The following is a 14,011-nucleotide window of genomic DNA, read 5'->3' as shown; positions in this document are numbered from 1 at the left end:
GTGTGTGTGTGTGTGTGCCCACCTCCTGCAGTGTCCGTCTCAGCCTTAAAAGCAGGGTTTTGACAGCAGTACAGTCCTGCTGCATCAGTCTGAGAGGAAGAGTCTCAAGCCCTGGAGGCAGGGGCTCATCTTCCCTCCCCAAACCCAGCCCAGAGCTCCAGTCGGCAGGCAGCAGGCTAGTTGGACGGCTGAGCTCCCTGGAGGAGAGGTAGAGTGAAGGGAAGGGAGAGCAATAAAGAGATTTCATGTTAGCATGAGTCAGTGTGAAAAGTTGATCATTGACCTGTCTTAACTGCTCCCCATTGGTCTCCACAGGCAGCCAGTGGAATCTTTCTTTGCCATTGGTTGTTACTGAAGATGTAGACAATATATCACACCATAATGTCAAGATGTTGCTTCTGAATTAGTGCTGGGCCAAAACATTTGTATGATGGTATTTTTTAAGTTTTTTATTTGCATGATTTGGCCTTCATATAGGTTTAAATTTGGCTCATTCCACTGCCAGGAGCACATAGAATATAAAAACATTTCAGTGGCATTGTGAATATACTGAAGGCTTTAATTAGCATAGGAGTTTTCTTGGCCACAGAAAATGATACAATATATGAAGAATGAATGAAAGAGTTGCATTTTTATTGTGCAAACAGAAACGTAGTAAAAATATGACTTAAAAGTAAAAAAGATAAACCAACATCTTTAATACTGCTTCCTTTCCAAATAAAATATTTTAAAATAGTTGTAAACTATAAACGGACATAAAATACTCAAAGTATTTAAGTATTGAAGTGTTTTATATTTTCTATTGCATAAGTTAGGTACACATGGGTGTGCCATTGTGTTTTGTCTATTAAAGAGAGTTAGTTGTGGGTTGATAATTGTTGTGCTATAAAGTTATAACTGATGGTAAGAAGGGTACGCAGAAGGGCTCCCCTCTTAATATATGCTACACAGCTGGCCCCGACCACAGCACTCTTTACATCATAATCAATATAGTTGCTCATTGAGAGTTAAGAGTTACAGAAGCTGTTTCAGCTAGGCTGCATATTAAAAATTCATATCATACTGGAAATTAAAACGGATATACCGGTTCATCTGGCATATCGCCCAGCCCTATTCTAAACATTCCAATAGTTCCCAGAATACTGTATGATATCACGTGTGACTAACAAAAAAACATGGTCTGAATAATAATTGGTCAGCATGCGGAACAATTCCAATTAGACGTAACACAGTTAACAATATCTTCTTCTACAGGCTTTAAACAAAATCTACACAGGGTAAAAAAGGTTGCATAGAGACCAAGAAATGCAACGTTCAGAGTGCATAGCAGCTGCTCCACAGAAGTCCCTGAGGACTCAATTTTAATGAGCACTCATTTCTGTAATAAGTCTGTTTTAAGATGATTTAAAACCGACATCAACATGAACGTGGTAAAAGCACATACAAATGCTTGCATGTGTATAGTAGACCCTTGCACACACTAATGCATTCAAAACTTCAAAGACCATCTTCTAATCCTGCCTCTCACAATCATTATCAACTCAAAAGGATACTTCATTATCGAGAGCTTTGATTCATTATAGCCCATCACAGCTGTGTGATCCTGTATATAAAATAATGGAATACAAATGAGAAATATACATTCAAAAAAATTGTAACCCCTGTCCCATTATTGCTTTTAAATGAAGGTAGAGTTGCAGCAGATGTGAGGTCATCGGGTAGTTTGTTCCAGAGAACAACACCATAGTAAACTAATGTACCTGTTTTTGTTTTAATTCTAGGTACATTCAACAGACACATGCTTGATGATCTGAGGGATCTGATTGCGTTACAGCCAGTGAGGACGTTGGAAATGCATACCATTTAGGGCTTTGTAAACAAGCAGTAATACTTCATATTAATTATACACTGTACTGGCAGCCAGTGAAGTGTTTTCAGTACAGGTGCAATGTGTTGTACTTCCCTAGTCCCAGTTAGCATGCAGAATGAGCTGGAGACTCGTGTCCTCCTCCTATTTTTCTAAAGATTCCTTAATGTAGTGTTTTGTATTACTGCATGTCCACAATTACTCTTCTGTAGAAAGAATGTGGTGTATTAAGTTTGTGCATGCAGCTGGTTGTGCAACTGTCAGGCTGTGTGTGTGTGTGCAGGAAACACCTTTTTAATTAACAAGTTTTTTCGATGTTAGACCTCCTGGCCGTTTGACAGATAGAAGAGATGAAATCTCTCCAAGAAAAAAGGCGAGTTCATAAGTCACTGTTAAAGGCCTTATTATTCACAAGCCTCCAAACCAATGTACCTTCCTAGTCCTCTACACAACTGTGACAGATTCGTAGTGATGTGGAGTTGGATTCAGACAAACTTGAACACAATCAACAGGGGGAGATCAACCACGGCACTGTTTTAATTAACTGTCCCATTTGAGAACACAGTCCATTAAACAGTAAACAGGCCTCTGAAGCAGTATGTCTTTGGTCTGTTGTGCATGGCCTCTGTTCTTTATCTCACCTTCAACACCTATTTAGTACAGCAGAGGACAGATACTGGGAGGAACTTTCAACAAGAGTCAGGGTTGATCAATGTCACAGCAGTCTTTATCATTTTTTGCCTTCCAGCCAGCACTAAAGCTCAATCAAAGCACCACAACTACAAACACTGACCTTATCTATAAAAACTATATATTCATAGTCATCCATTGCTCGGAGCCCCCTTTACTTGTTCTGTCAGTTTGAGAGTTCAAGTTTAACCCGAAGGATAATATTTAACTGCTTATGATGTAAGACTACTTTATATTCCACCAGACATGACAACAGTCACAAACGAAGCTCTCCATCTCTTTTGTAGTTTCAACTGTTTCAAAAGAATTATAATGTTTTAATTCAGTCCATAATATCGCGTCTGGCCACTCAAAATGTCAAATACATTAGGAGAATAAATGCAACAGTTGACTTTATGATAGTTTTGTCTTATTATGAATGTATTGCATGGCTGTATGGCTGCTGTTGTGGTTTGTATTTTTTTATATTTACTATTTGATGATTATGAGGTAGTAAAAGATACTTTCTGAAAAGCCATTTTGATTTTCTATGTTCTTCTTTTAGCATTAACATTTACCCGAGGTTAACGGTTGTCAGTGGATACATTTAGCACTCTTTTCACACAACAATAATTATACAGGAAAACTAACTGATCTTGGTCTGTTAATGATTTGATTTGATTGATGATGAGTTTGTGTATACTTTAAGGTGTTATACGTGTGTGTTCTTGATTGAAGAATCTAATAAAGGCAGTGGTAAGAATACAGTGAGAAGAAATAAAAGCATCAATGAGCGGCGTTTGACTGAAAGTATAAATAACCTCCGCACTGACTTATGTAAATGCTGAAAATTGAACATTTAAAAAAGGAACAAGGTCCTTTTCCCCACTGACAACAATTAAAAAGCAATTACAGTCAGGTTTTCAATAAATTAAGATTTAGAGATGACCCTTATTTGGCCCAAAGAGATTTTTCCAAATGTCAAAACCAGGGACACAACAAAGATATGTTAAAGCTTCAAGCTTCAAGGCCAATGTGCTCTAAAAGGGTAAAACTATTAACAATGAATGGATCAAGTTTCTTTTTCAAAAGCACACAATGTCAAAATTTGACTTTAGGTTTTGTCACGTTAATTCTGAGGTGGTTGTGAAGCCTTCCTCCAAGTTCTATAAGCGAGCACTCTAGACGCTCTCTTGCAGAATGATAAAAAGTACAGCACAGAGAGGGAACAAACACATGTATCTTGTGCAATTAGAGCCATTCCTGATGATTAACTTCACTATAGTGACAGAATAATCCTGGTAATGTAATGTAGAACTGTGGCTATGAAAAACTATTTATTTGTTTTTATATATAATTTCAAAAGACTGACAGTTAAAATTACTAGCCATTTCAGGCAGTCAAAGAAAGCTTCCATCAAGAACTGGGAAAGACAACTAAAATTAACCAATAGATTCATCAAATGTGCTTTAATTGAATTCCTGCATTAACATTTCTCTGCCAAGTTGTAATATTTTGACAGAAAGTGCATAAAGGGGAACTGTGTATCTCAACTTCTTTATGACATTTTCAAAAGGTGAGCAGAGAAATACCACCCTCCTGTCTGAAAACCAAAAAGACAACCAGCGAGTTCACCGTCTGCATATCAAGAAAAGGAGGAGAGGGATGGCAGTGAAGAGAGGCAGACGTAGACTCTGAAAGGGGGGGGGGGGGCTCTTTATCATCAAGAAACCGTGTTCACTTTGAGTGATAGCCATTTAGAGGGGAGGTGGGAGGAAATTAGATGCCTTTTGTCCCATTCTCCCGGAAAAAAATCACCAAGTAAACAGTGGCGGGGAGCATTAAGTCAGACAGCAAATTCTGCAGAAAAATGTTATTTGCGCAAAACAAGACCATATCACTAAAATATCGATCAACATAAGCCACTTCAAAGACTTCTCACTGAAAAGGTCGGCCTGAATTGCTCCCTCATTTGCCCTCATACTTTCTTCTTCACTGGTTCACCATCCCTTCGTCTGTCTGTCTGTCTGTCTACCCCCCCGTTCTCACTCTCTTTCTATTCATCAGTCTGATGCAGTATCAAAGCCTAAGGTGTCCCCTTGGGGATTCTGCTTAGCACCTCAGACAAATGTCAATGAAGCCTGCTGTCTTCTGAGGACAGGTGAGCTCCGTCTGTCAAGCAGCCACGGGAGCTTTTCTCCCCCCTTAAACTATATTCTTTCTAGCTTTTGTTCCTCGCTGGCAGCTCAGGTTAGAGTAAACTTTCTCCATTTATTTCTCTGTTGCTCCACCCTGCTATCTAGGCGGGATGAATTGAGCGTAAATAAATGACATATGATCAATCATTCGCCCTTCCCTCTGACAGCTTGTGTCATGTGGTGCAGTTGCAGTGCCACAATAAAGTATTTTTTTCTATCAAAAGTTGTTTTTTGTTTTGTTTTTCTATGTCTCTGTGTTTCTCTGAGCCTGACACTCTTGCCCTTTCTCTAGCTTTCACCAGGGTTTCAAGTTTGGATTCTTCTTTTACCTCTGCGGTGCACATCAAATCCACAGAGCGACAGGAAAATGAGTGGGAGAAGGGTTCAAACAACACTCGCCTCCGCCAAAACAGTAATCATAGAGGTGTCCTTATGCATGGCATTTACTGTTTCAGGAGAAAAGAAGGGTGAAATTTCTACTTACTCTAAGTAACTGAGGGCTGTAAATGTGTTTTACGGTAGGTGACATTTTTTTATTTCACCTTTACAGTCAATTCTTGGTCCTTTGTCACAATGATGTAGTAGAAATGGTGATTTTATTGTGTTGTCGATTTCAACAAATTAGTCAACCATATGCCCTATCAAGCATATTAAACTGCAACTAATTTGCAATAGAATTTGATTGGATGTCGGTGCATTATTTAATGTGAATGCAAGAAATTGTTTATGTAGTGCACAAAAAAGTAAGGGTGTGAAGTTTAGGAAGATGGATGGGTACATAAAATCCTTGATTTTGACAACCAATACCAAAATTCACGTCCAATATCTTGAATGTTACTCTAAACTTAACAAGGAGGTTTATGGGCCTAATCCTAATCAAGCTTTTGTTAACACGAGCAGATATTGTAGGAATAAAACAATGAAACATTGGCACTTTATCTGCAACATATTTTGAAAATGCAAAGAATAACTTCTCACATATTTTTTAGGAGGACTGTACTAGCAATGGGCAATTTCCTACACAGATGTTAGCGCTGTCTGTGGTTTGATATTTTGGACCTGAAATGTCCATTTAAGTTTCACCAGGGTAAATTCAGCAGGATACCTGTTAAACTGAATGAAGCCCAGGTTTCACTGAGGGTTGAACAAAACTTACAACCAAGTGACTGTTACAATGACAGCAGCATTGGCAAAGACTGCCAAACTGCCAGTATTTTGTGTGTGTGTGTGTGTGTGTGTGTGTTGTGTTGTGTCGTTGTAGTGTGTGGTGTGTGTGCGTCTGTGTGTGCGTGAACTTGGCAGGTTACACATTGTAGACTTTAGAGTAACATTGTGGTCATTGACTGCAGTTACAGAGTAGACAAAATCATTATCCAGCTAAGCACTCGGCAGAAAGTCTCACGTGCAGGTAATTATCCTACACATACGTGCAAGAGCGCGCACACACACGGCAGGAAGTGCACAACACAGTGGAAGACAAGTCTGTTCAGTGATGATAGATGTTATACAGGCAGGGAGGCCGTTCCTCTACTCAGGGTCATCTGTCTTTTCACTGTCATGAGCCGACAGACCGTCACGCTCACCCCATTTCTCTTTTTTTACAACTTGCGCGTGTTCTCTCTCTCTTTCACTCTCTCTCACACTCTCACACACACACACAAACCTACACACACACCCATGAACACAGACACACTGAACCTCTGAACAGGTTATGTGCAAGTTCATGCAGAGAATGGAAATCCTTGAAATGATTCAATTAGAAGATTACACAAATGGACAAAGTCCTTCTTTGAGTTCATATACGTAGATGTAGTATTACACCAGCTAGTGGCTGAAACTGGTACTGCGTGACCATGCCAGTGTGAAGCTAATCACAACTGAATACATGGATTAAAGTGCAATTAAATGTTTTCAGAGATTTTTCTCCCTATATTCTTTTCAGAGTAATTACACAAAGGGAAGAAAAGGTAAACAGGAGGAGGAGTGGGAAAAACACCCCTTGTCCCTCCCATTGTACTCTTGCTCACCTCTCTTTTCCTGTTTTCTCCACACTTTTCAATATGTAGTTTTTCCTCTATTGTCTTTCTCTTCCTTACTCTCTCCTCCTTTCCATCTTTCTGACTCACCCTCTCTCCTCTCAGAAGCCATTTCTCAACAGGAGCATTAGAAGTGATCCATTTCTCCAACCTGAAAAAGCCAATTATCTGCCTTTTTATGACTTTCATTATTTTACCACTAACACAGTGTTTTATTACTGGGCCGTGGGCTCCCAGCACTGACACATACCTGCACACACTCACGAGCATGCACATCCACACAAGCAGTGAACAAAACACACATACATACAGAGCAAAACAACAAAGACACACATTCCTTTATGCACACTTTGGTGTCTGGGTTTACATAATGTTAAGTTACTGATGACTAATGACCGCTAGTCAAATAAATCATGTGTGATTGAAGTGCATTATCTTTAGCCGTAGTGAAGAGAGGTGGGCTGCACCCTTGTCAATCAGCAGTATAAAGACTGCATTGTCTCATGGATAATAACAGAAAAGGACACTCTAACACTGAGACACAACGAGAAAGGCAGTCAGCCCCCTATGACAACATGGAATATATTTATGGGGACAATCCAATATAGTGTGTAAGGCTGTATACATGTGTGTAATGCAGACATCTGTGTGTCACGTGTGCATGTGCAGAAGTAAAGTATAAAAGAGCTATTGGAGAATGATCGCCCTCATTTGTCACTCCTTCTTTCCATCTGATAGACACAGCGTTCATCTGCATTCAGCACCTGAGGCTACGGATGTTTAATGCTGCCATTAAACTCATCTCTGACATAAAGTGCATCTGTGACTAAAGAGTGAGCACAAGCCAAGCTCTAGGCAGTGAATCTAATGGTGAATTCAGGTCTTCAGAGACAGAAAGGGGGAGAATATAAAACAAATGTAATATGGCAGGGGTAACTTTCTGATTAACCTAATAGTCCTTTCTGCTTTCCTTCACACTCTGTACTTGTTTTGCAAGAAATCTGTGCGGTATGCCTCTTTCTTTAACCTTTGCTATACTCCTGCCTCTCACTCTATTTTTCTCTCTCTGACTTAGTGTGTACTACCTTCGGTGACCGTCCACTCGTCCACTGCCCTGGCATCTGTGAGTATCATCATGTTAATCCCATACAAAAAAGGCTGAGAACCACCGCACTAGCTTTTATGTGGGGGAGCGACCTTAGGGAGTTATCAGAACACACTAATTACTATCAAAACTTCTTGTTGCTTGGAGAGATCTATTTAATATTGGTCCCATGTGTCACATTACATTTCCTATTTCAGAGATCGTTGCCAAGCCACATTGCCCAAAATGTTATCATGTATCAAAGCCTTAAAGCGATATTCCACTAAAGTAGAACATTCTCACTTTTTAGCACAAAAACCCTTAAACAAGTCCACTATCAAAAGTGACTGCACCAGGAAATGTGAGACATGTTCCTCTCTGGAGTTTATATTGTCATGCAAGCACTTTAGGATTTATTTTACTGTTACTTAATGATACTAATGTTTGACTTCTTTAAAAGTAACTCTGCCTGTTTGCAATTCTCAGTAATGAGAATTGACTAAAAAAGCATGAATGCCAAAGGTGACAATAGATCACAAAAGCAACCACTGGTTGACTGAGGATGAATTTTCTCAAAAAAAAAAACTCAAATCAACAAATCCATGTTAAAAAATGCAAATTCCTCACCCAAAGGGAATTATTGTTTGGAGTGCACATTAATGTTCATCTATTCTATTCATTACTTAAGGACATGATAATTTTACGCTAGTTATTCAAAATGCCATGATAATAAAGGACCAGAATTTAAATTACCTTATAATGTGTTGTGGTTGTGTTTATTCTGGAAACCTCAGCCTCATTATATTTCACCTGACCCTGCAGCTACGAGAAGCTAAAAGTGCAACAGCTCAGAGGAGACTTGCAAAAGAACTATTAGAGTAAAACCATGAAAATCTTTATATTGTAGTAAATGTATGATAATGTATTCTTAGCTTAAATTGATGATATGCATCACAGTTGAGTACATAAGATTACACTGTTGATCCAACTGTTACGAGATGCATTATAAATGTAGGTTTTCTGTAGTTAATGAAAAGAAAACACAGGGGCGGATCTGTACACTTAAACTGCAAATTCCCAGTGTATATGTTTTAATAAGCAGTAAGCAGACACAGTGTGAAGCTAATGTTTAATAAAGACAAACTGTAACAACATCAACAATGTCAAAACAAATGAATTTTATCTAATTTCCTCATTGTCAGGTTGCCTTCTTTCCTTTCAGTGAGCAAAATATAATGTTTAAGATTTTTTTTTGTTTTTTTGTAGTAGCATTGTTGTCTTCACCATGGCAAAATAATAACAACACCAATGACTAAAAGCTTCCATACTGACTCACAGAAAGGTACAAATGACACATCAGTGATCCTTTACGCGCCTCTGTTGTGACAAACTCAGCACTCAGGTCAGATTCATGCCAAATGTCTAACAAATCTCAACTTAATGTCCTATCATTATTCCGGATCTTGATGTTTTTTGAGATGGTGCACACAAACATAATTTCCTGTTCATAATCACCTGCACAAGCTCTGATTCGGATTAAATGAAATGGAAATGTGCCAAGGTACCAGGAATAAGCTTCTTTAATCCAGGATATTAAAGGCATCATCAAGCTGTTTCCATGGCAATAAAGAAATATGCTGTATATTTACGTAGAGAGACATTGGTGAGCATGAAGGAATGAAATGAACTGTTTATTTAATCTTTGAATAAATTGAATCTTGCTTTGATTGTGTATTATATATATAATTACCTGTACCCTTCCTTACTGTGTAAAGCAAGGTTTGACAGTTCTGGGAAAACAGCTTTGGCTCAGTCAAAGGTCAAAAATATGCCTATTGACACCTCTAAAGCTTAGTAATTAACACATGATTGGATCTCTTCTGTATGATCCACACACAAACAGACATGTAAAAACAACACTTTGTGGTTATAGGTGGAGTTGCATGTGATGTTTCTTTAAAAACAAAAGTTTATCCATCAGTCCCGCACTAGTAATTCCAGCTATACGAGGGCTGCCAGATATGGTCAGTGAACACAGGTTTTAGTTTTGGTCTCTGAACAAATGGCACCAAACCTGGCAACAAAACTGTGATGACAAACTTCGGGATGCTGTGCACAGTCCCCGCATTCAGTTGTTGTTTGCCAAGAAAAAGTTACAGCAATGTGACTCCTGAACCACAAATGATTGTTTACATTTATGTCTGAGCCAAGCCGAGCTGTCTCCCCCTGCTCCCAGTCTTTCTGCTAAGCTTCAATAAACTCTAATAATCTCTCCACTTGGTGCACAGACATGAGATTGATATTGATCTTATCATCCAACTCTAGTAAAGAAATCATAAAAACAAACATCCTCAAAAGTTTAAATATTCCTTTAAATTAGTGAGCCAAAGACATTTTTTTCTTTACAAGCCTCTGACTAAAAAAGCCAATGTTTAATGATAACTGCAGCTCCTCCAGACCCTAGTGACACTTAGTCCCAACACGAATACAGTAAGGATAGTTACATCAGCAACCAATTCTAATGGAAAAATATTATAAAGTATTCGCTATGCATGCTTTTGTTTGTCAATAGTCAAAGGACTGTGTTTGAAAAAACTACAAACAGGGCAGGAACCATCTCAATGTATAACTGCACATATTCTCTCAGTATGTTGTCTGAACAATATGTTCAAGATCAACATACAGTATGCTGTAGTCCAACAAAAAGACACGAGAAGCAGACAGAGAAGAAGAAGCAGACAGAGAAGAAGAAGGTGGAGAAGAAGAAGAAGAAGAAGAAGAAGAAGAAGAAGAAGAAGAAGAAGAAGAAGGAAGAGGAGGAGCAGAAGGAGAAGAAGAAAAATATTCACCATAAGCTACAAAATTACATTTGAGTTCAAGAAAGCAAAAAACACTTAAGAATTACTTTCATTTCTGGAACAGACCACTTGACATAAAAGTAATGTGAAGCAAAGGAATGACTTATTCATTTCCAATCTGATGTTTTTTTTCTCAGATTAGAACCACAAGTTCTCACTTAAAGCTAGAGGGAAAAAACATGAAAGCCAACACTAATTAGTCTCCCTGTGTTGAACATTTAATAAACCCAACAGAGTGATGAAAATTAGAAACTAAACAACAGCAATGGACTAAAGCATGACAACAAACACACACTACAAGATTTTTAACATGTTGAGCCTGTTAGGCTGGTCTGAATATTAAAATTGTTAGAGCATATAGCCATAGTTTTTCCTCTGAGACTTCTGAAGAGAACGATGCTGAGCTAGAAAAAGCAATCTGTGGGCACCGACTGTGAGAAAAACAAAACTACCTCCTTAAAAAGAATGTGTCAGGAACAAAATAACCAAGAAATCTCGTTTTATATACATTGTAAAACAGTCCTGAACACCGTAGATTAAAACACGATAAAAGACCAGCCTTGACACCGCTTGTTGGATTAACAAATGCGGCGTCATTATTTCGCAGCAAACTTAACAGTGAGGGAGGGGGAATCTACTCTGTGTTCCCTCCAACTCCCACTGTATGCTGTGTGTGTCTGAAAATCGTGCTGCGGTGCATTTTTATCTGTCCCCAGCTCCACTCCAAGCCTCAGCTGGATTCTTTATGCTTGTCTATTTTTATAAATGTGCATATGTGAGTGAGTGTTTGTAAATAGATGACTTACTGTAGGAGGAGATGTGTGCGTGTGTGTTACTTTTTGCTGACTAGATTAAGTCAGGTGGGATTAGACAACTTCATGAATCATATTAACATTAAGCAAATTTGTTCCTCTGTTTGTGTGTGTATGAGAGCAAATTCTATATAATCACAGATTACATGTCCCTGTGGGAGACTACAGGGCCAACTGAGAGAGTATCACTATGTACCACATCTACCCAAGTGTGAGAGGAGGGTGTCTTTTTGAATCATAAGACGCCTTCTCTACACTTTTTTTTGTTGCTCAGCACCGTCTAACTACTAGCTAACTCTACTATGACAAGTATGAGTATACTGTCTTTCTTACACTCTCCTTCATGCTGCGTTTAATTAACAAGACTAATTATTCTGTCAATTGCTCCTTTTCTCTTCCATTCTACTAGACATAAAATAAGCAAAGACAAGAAAAAGACATTAACCCCCCCCCCCAACTACAAATGAGGGTCACTCAATGTACAATGATTGCAGAAGTGACGCTGTATATCTGATGCATGTGCCATGATGTTTTTTTTGGTAATAGTGGGACTTTGTTAAGTGAGTCTAAACAGCGTGGTGTAGACAAGACACACACCATGTGCATTTTGGGAATATAGAACAACATAGCAACTCCGAAGTCATCTTTAAGTCGTCATTGGGGAGAACCGGGTTTTCTGTTTGCAAAAGTTGACATTTTTATAGTAAGTATTGTGAATGTTATAGCTGTACAGTGAATACAGCTACATGGGAATGGGGACTTTAATGAGTGTCTACTGCACAATTTACAGACAAGGACAACTCTGAGTGTGTGCATGTCCTCTCCTTGGACTACCTGTCTTCTGCATAGCAATCAACAGCAATGAAAAGAGAAAATAAAGGAGCAAGGGAAGGGGGAACGCTCAACAGGAAGGCTGGTGTTACCATAGCAACAGGCAAGCTATATCCCAACTGTCAAAATTTAATTTCCTCTGTGTCTTTTTCTATAGGAGAGACGAGGGAGAAGTCGATATCTTAACACAAAACAGGCACTAAGATACATCGCGCATACAAATAATCAGTATTCACTGACCTAATAAGCCCTCCGCCCCCTGTTCCACCAAACGAAACGCACTGAGGCGCACTCATTGTTGTATTATCGTCATACAGTGGATATGGGCAATATTAAGTATTACAACTGGCAAAAGGTCATAACATACTGAAGAAGGCTTTATGTAACAAAGATCATAAAACCAAAAACTCATCATTTAACTGAAGCCAAAAAAGTATTTTACATTATGTCAATATGTAGCTCAGCATGACTGCATTAATTTGGTGTTTTCAGCGTTTAAATATGAAGGGCAAACATAAAGCAACAGAAATCGAAGCTGCCGTGTTAAAAGTTCATCAGAAAGAGCAATACACTACTCTCTGCTAAAATAAATCTGACCTAAATCTGATTTACTCTAAAAATTCCTAGAATTTTTATTCTATTTCTGTATTTGTTAATACGTGGCCCTCTTTTGTGTTTGTTTCTTTTTTACTTCATTTTTTATTCTTTGTCTGTTATATTGTGTCATATTTTTTTTATTGAATTTAATGGTATAGGTTAGGGTTACTTGTGGGAGGAGACTTATAAATAAAATATATCAAACTGTGTTTCAAACTTTATTTTGTATAGCCAAAAAAGCTAACGAAAAACACTTTCTTTTACTATAGAGCAATGGCCTTTATAGCCTTTATAGTGGAAACATCAAGAGCTATAATGATCTGTCAGGATTTCTAAGGATTTTCTGCTTTTATTGATCTTCTATGACAGTAATATTTTTGTAGTAGTGGGCTATTGGTCTGAGAAAACATGACATTTTGAAGAGAACATAATCTGCAGATTAATTATTAATGACATAAACTGTTAGTTGCAGAGCCAGAAACATATATCCAAAGTGAATCACTAAACCTCATACTCTAGTCTTCCTTTATTCTCACCCTTTTAATTTTATCACAGTGTGCCAATGACCGCACGATTAAAAACTATTGTAGAGTATACCATGTCTCTGTTGACTGATCCTGTTCACCAGCTTCTATGCAGCATGTACAAGGTGATAGGGGACAATGTGTCCTATATTGAATATAGGACAAAATACTCTGATGTTTCCAGTCTCTTTATCCCCCAACCCTCCTTCTTTCACTCTCTCTGTCTGTCTCTCTCTCTCTGCCCACCTCTGCACCCACACAAAATGCAAAACTAATATTTAGCACATGGCATTTACTGCTATAGCTTTGTTACTGTGGTTATTAATGTTTACAAAGTCATAAACAGAGAATTTAATGCCTGCCATCAAAATCATCCAACTGTCATACATCAAAGAGGAGGTATGCGTGTGAGACTGCGTGTGAGTGTGTGTGTGTTTAGCAGATGTTCTGTGCAGCCTGTCAGGCAGCCAGCAGTATCCTGCAGCTGAAGCTCTCTCTGGACAGGCTGACTGACTGACAGGTGTGTGTGTGTGTG

At 38.5% G+C, this 14,011-nt stretch overlaps 1 protein-coding gene across 1 annotated transcript in view; it reads right to left on the bottom strand.

Annotated features, from left to right (window-relative positions):
* Positions 1-14,011, bottom strand: part of ccser1 (coiled-coil serine-rich protein 1) — a 108,291-nt gene that overhangs the window by 74,119 nt on the left and 20,161 nt on the right. Inside the window, exons 6-7 of the mRNA XM_035658228.1 lie at positions 294-351; positions 23-197 (exon numbers count right to left, since the gene is read on the bottom strand). Of these exons, the coding sequence (XP_035514121.1) occupies positions 23-197; positions 294-351 (233 nt within the window). The remainder of the gene's footprint in view (positions 1-22; positions 198-293; positions 352-14,011) is intronic.

Source organism: Morone saxatilis, unplaced genomic scaffold, assembly GCF_004916995.1.
Source record: "Morone saxatilis isolate NCDOM2014 unplaced genomic scaffold, NCSU_SB_2.0 Contig16, whole genome shotgun sequence".
Lineage (NCBI taxonomy): Eukaryota > Metazoa > Chordata > Actinopteri > Moronidae > Morone > Morone saxatilis.
Note: the sequence above shows the minus strand (reverse complement) of the source record. Positions and strands in the feature narration are given on the sequence as shown.